Source organism: Odocoileus virginianus, chromosome 5 (assembly GCF_023699985.2).
Source record: "Odocoileus virginianus isolate 20LAN1187 ecotype Illinois chromosome 5, Ovbor_1.2, whole genome shotgun sequence".
Lineage (NCBI taxonomy): Eukaryota > Metazoa > Chordata > Mammalia > Artiodactyla > Cervidae > Odocoileus > Odocoileus virginianus.
In genome coordinates, this window is record NC_069678.1 from 15,594,239 (window position 1) to 15,599,230 (window position 4,992).

Genomic DNA, 4,992 nt, shown 5'->3' on the forward strand with positions numbered 1-4,992 from the left:
AAGCAGAAGGTTAACATTGTATACTAGATTAACAGCAAGGGAACAAGTTTAGAAAATCCCTGAAATCAAATGCCATCTACCTGGGAGTTTTCCAAAATAATTTAGAAGAGAAACTGGGGTTATAGTTATTGGTCACTTTGTTTCTTTAACAAGTTATCAAGTGCTATTATATACTAGACAGTATGTCATGTGTGGGTATGCAATTTCTGTCTCTGGAAAGTTTTAATTTGTGGAACTAGAGATAAGCTTAAAATACTAATGGCAAAGCCAATATGATTTTAATGATTGCTAAAGCCCTGATAAAATAATATAGCAAAATTAAGAAGTTGTAGGAAGGATCAATGAGTACATGCCACTTTGAGAATTTAAAGTGGGTTGCCCAATTAAAAGAAGAAGAATAAAATGACAAGAAATATGCACTCCCCTGGTGGCTCAGATGATAAAGAGTCTTCCTGCAGTGCATGAGAACAAGTTCGATCCCTGGGTCAGGAAGATCCCCTGAAGAAGGAAATGGCAACCCACCCCAGTACTCTTGCTGGGAAAACTCCATGGATGGAGGAGCCTGGTAGGCTACAGTCCATGGGGTAGGAAAGAGTTGGACACAACTGACCAACTTCACTTCAAATATGCACTATTTCCAGATGTAGGGGGTAGTATGTAAAAGGAAATGGTTGTTCAAATTTTCTCTATACTAAAGTTCATTTGAAGTAATATGCATATTGACAGTTGTGAGAGGAAAGGTATGTTTGGAAACAGTATGAAAGACAATACAATTATTTTAACTTTATAAATAATTGAAGGCTATTTAGTTTTGTTAATAGGATAGAATTTGTCCTATAAAAAGACAACTGTACTGCTATTATGAAGGTGACAAAATGGGAAGAGACAGACTCCTTGGAGTCCATTCAAAATGCTTTTGTAATAATGCAGATTAAGAGTTAATTTCTGGAAAAATGGGGAAAAATGTATCATAGATGTGTTACACACACACACACACACACACACACACACACACACAAGAAAAAAAAGATCCGATGTGGAGGGTGAGAATTTTCATGTGTTTTAATATGCCCCATAAGTATACAGCTTGGATGACTAAGAAGCTTTGGAAACTTCTTATTGAGATATAGAACTCAGGCAAAGGAACAGATTTGGGTGATAAGTTGGAAAGGATAAGAATGTTCCAAATAAAAACACATAATCTAGTACCAGCAGTAAGAACTGTATCAGAGTCATCAGGGAAAGTATCTGAGCCTCCCTGCTCAAGAATTCAGAGATGGAGCCTGGGAACAACAGTCTGTTGGGTTTCCAAGTCAAGTATATAAAGAATAAGATATATAACCAAGTGGGAAAACAGTGAATGCTGAAAAAAAAAAAAAAAAAAAACTAATGCTAGAGTTTGTAGCGGAACCATACACTAATCCTAAAACAGTAGTTGTAGTTTTAAGCCAAATTAACTTCAAAAAATGACTGCATGGAAATGGAGTGTGTTGTTAGTAGTGAAAGAGAATTCTGTTTTTTAAGGACAAGCAACAAAAAGACAAATCAATGATTACTGACTGACCTAGATGAAGAAACTATTAAAATCAGGTGGGATGGTAGATCTTCATACATTGGTGGTATTGCTTGTGGAATATATGTATCAGTAATATGGATAAAATTATGGCCACTTAAATCAAAATTAATGTAGATAAAAGTTTTTTTGAGGATTAGATTATCAACAAACTAAGCAGAGATTATATAAGTCTACAAGCAGGGACTATATTTCTCAGGCGCCAGAGGAATAGAATTTTTGTGAGCAAATGTCTGTCCATTTCATTTGAACACTTGTCCCCAAATTCTCTGCTAAAATCTTTGGCAGAAAATTAGCAATGTGGGCACATATTAATTTAGGATAAATTTTTCTTAGTTTATTGTAAAATGCTTTATTATTTTATCTTTGTTTCCCCTTTTTCTCTCCCATTCCTGTTGTTTCTCTTTCATACCAGACTGGTGCCTTTATGAAGGTTAAATCTCCCTGATTTCTTAGTTTCAAAGAACTGTGGACTTGATCATATTGACTTTACTCCATGGGATCACCTCTCATGGCCAATTCCTCCTGTGTTACTGAATTCTTCCTGCTGGGTTTCTCCAGTCTTGGGGAATTGCAACTTATCCTCTTTGTGGTCTTTCTCTGCCTTTATTTGATCATCTTGAGTGGAAATATCACCATCATCTCAGTCATCTGCTTGGATCACAGCCTCCACACACCCATGTACTTCTTTCTATGTGTCCTTTCTACCTCTGAAACTTTCTACACAATTGTCATTCTGCCCAAGATGCTTATCAATCTGCTCTCGGTGTTCAGGACACTGTCCTTTGTGAGTTGTGCTTCACAGATGTACTTCTTTCTTGGTTTTGCTGTCACCAATTCCCTGCTTCTGGGAGTGATGGGCTATGATCGCTATGCTGCCATCTGTCAGCCTTTGCACTACCCCATTCTCATGAGCTGGAGAGTTTGTGGGCAACTGGCAGTGACTTGTATTATCAGTGGTTTCCTAATATCTCTACTGGGAACAACTTTGGTCTTTAGCCTCACTTTCTGTGGCTCCAACAAGGTCAACCATTATTTTTGTGACATTTCACCAGTCATCCGCCTCGCTTATGCTGAAACCTACATTAATGAACTTGTCATCTTCATTGGTGGGGTCTTGGTCCTTGTTGTGCCCTTGATCTTCATCTGCATCTCTTATGGATTTATCACCTCTGCTATCCTGAAGATCTCATCAGCTGAAGGCAAGCGAAAAGCATTCTCCACCTGTGCCTCCCATCTCATTGTGGTCATTGTCCACTACGGCTGTGCTTCTTTTGTCTACCTGCGACCCTCAGCCAAATATACATCAGGAAAAGACAGGCTGGTGACGGTAACCTATACAGTCATCACCCCACTGTTGAACCCTATGGTATATAGCCTTAGGAACAAAGATGTACAGCTGGCTATTAGGAAGATGATTGAGAAGGCTAGGTTAAGATTTTATAATTCTGTTAAGACTTTATAATTAATTTCTTTTTCAATAGTACACACACATTTGGATCAAACATATCACTAATGTTTAAGTCATGAAAGTTTCTAGTCTATTCATCTGTATAACTCTGTGGCCTTGGATGAGTTTTTTTGACATTGTGAGGCTTTAGTGTTCCTATGTAAAACAGACAGTAGTATGTTCATCTCAAGGCTTTTGCCAAATTAAGGGCAAAGTTTCCTTGTCAAGGCAACTATCACTAAAAGACAACTCCGCTGCTCCTACTCTTCCTCCTGAGACAGTTCTCAAAAGGATCTTAACAGCCATTATCTCTTACCCTATGTTTGGCTTGCGAGCCACAAATCTCTGATTGTCTCCTTTGTTTAAGATTATGTCCAGCTGAAAATGAGTTTCTGAGGCCTGAATATAGTGTGGATATAGGAGGAACACATGATTGGGGGGAAAGTTACTGTACTAGTAATTAGAAAATTATTTAGGTCATGACTTTAAGAAAACTATGGTTGTTCCCCAAATCTAAACTTAATATATAGAATATAGGGATAATATAATTTTCCTTTTATACTTTGCAAGGTTTTTGTTTGTATCTAATGGATAAGATGAAAGTAAGCATAAGTAAAATGCAATGCTGGATAGAACTTAAGACTCTTAGGACTTAAGAGTCAGTCTAAGACTTTAAGTCTTAAGACTCTTAAGACTTAAAATCAATTTAAGACTTTACACATCTCTGCATGACCTTCTGTTTCTTTCAGATTCTCCAAAAATTATATTTCCAAGTGTCATTTCTGACCAGTCATTTGAACTACTCCTTATATAACAGGGAATGTGCTACATCAAAAACACATCTACATGTGAAACAACTCCTTCAGAACACCTTATGAAAGTTGGCAGAAGACCCCAGACTTCCAAAAAGACAAACTAATCTCCACAGAATGAAATAGGGCAAAATATATAAGAAAATAAAGAGACAAAGGATTTGGAACAAGCACCTGTGCCTCGGAGAGGGCTCCACGAAGGAGGAAAGTTTCCTCACACTTGGAAACCCTCTCATGGGTGGGGAAAGGGGAAGCTCTGGAACCTCTGAGGAGAATATAGCAACAGGTGCTCGGAAGGCAAAATGGAGACAATTCATCACAAGGATTGGTGTTGACAAGCACTTCCCAGCTGAGACGCTGTTCTCAAGCCCATCATGGCAAACAGGGACTCGGTGCTGAGGCTCGGGCTTCAGGGATTGGGCTTCAACGGTTGGACTTCAGGGAGATGACTGGGGTTGACTGCCATGAAGGTGAGGAGGCTACTTTAACACAGCTGAGGGAGTGCAGAGAAAAGCCTGAGCCTGGCAGAGAGGCAAGAGAGCATTGTCACAGGGACCACGTCCCTTCACACACTCACAGATCACAGGACCCTGCCTTTGCAAGTGCCGTAGGTGGGGTGAGCCGTGGTGTGGACTGCAGCCTCAGAGGTAGACTGCCAAAGCTGCCATGAGTGCCAGAGGTGGGACTACCTGCGACTGCAGTTTGAGATCCCAAAGGGGTGAATGCAGGTCAAATGGTCACTTCCAAAGCCAGGGCAAGTTCCAGAGGTGGGGGAAAAATGGCTCTGTGGTTCCAAACCCAGAAGTAGCAGCTGCCACCAAGCCAGGCACAGGTCTTCCCCACACATTCCTGGGAACCTATGCAGCTTGGCTCTGTTGAGGAAAACACAACTAGGGGCCAACACCCCTAGAGGAGCACACAAACCAGCTTGAACTGTAGCAACTTCCTACAGGCCTTGGCTGCAGCAGGCACCATTCAGTTCAGTTCAGTCGCTCAGTCATGTCCGACTCTTTGTGACCCCGTGAATCGCAGTACACCAGGCCTCCCTGTCCATCACCAACTCCCAGAGTTTACTCAAACTCATGCCCATCGAGTCAGTGATGCCATCCAGCCATCTCATTCTCTGTCATCCTCTTCTCCTCCTGCCCCCAATCCCT

The 4,992-nt window shown here is 40.6% G+C and overlaps 1 protein-coding gene across 1 annotated transcript; it reads left to right on the forward strand.

Annotated features, from left to right (window-relative positions):
* The first annotated feature begins 1,042 nt into the window (after positions 1-1,042).
* LOC110122607 (olfactory receptor 10R2-like) lies at positions 1,043-4,292 on the forward strand. The gene has a single exon (XM_020870110.2). It carries the CDS (start codon positions 2,070-2,072, stop codon positions 3,036-3,038), a length of 969 nt encoding a protein of 322 aa, XP_020725769.2. The 5' UTR covers positions 1,043-2,069; the 3' UTR covers positions 3,039-4,292.
* Positions 4,293-4,992: the final 700 nt, after the last annotated feature.

Excerpts from the sequence above, each read along its gene's own strand:
- LOC110122607 (XM_020870110.2), top strand. The coding sequence starts at position 2,070 with ATGGGATCACCTCTCATGGCCAATTCCTCCTGTGTTACTGAATTCTTC.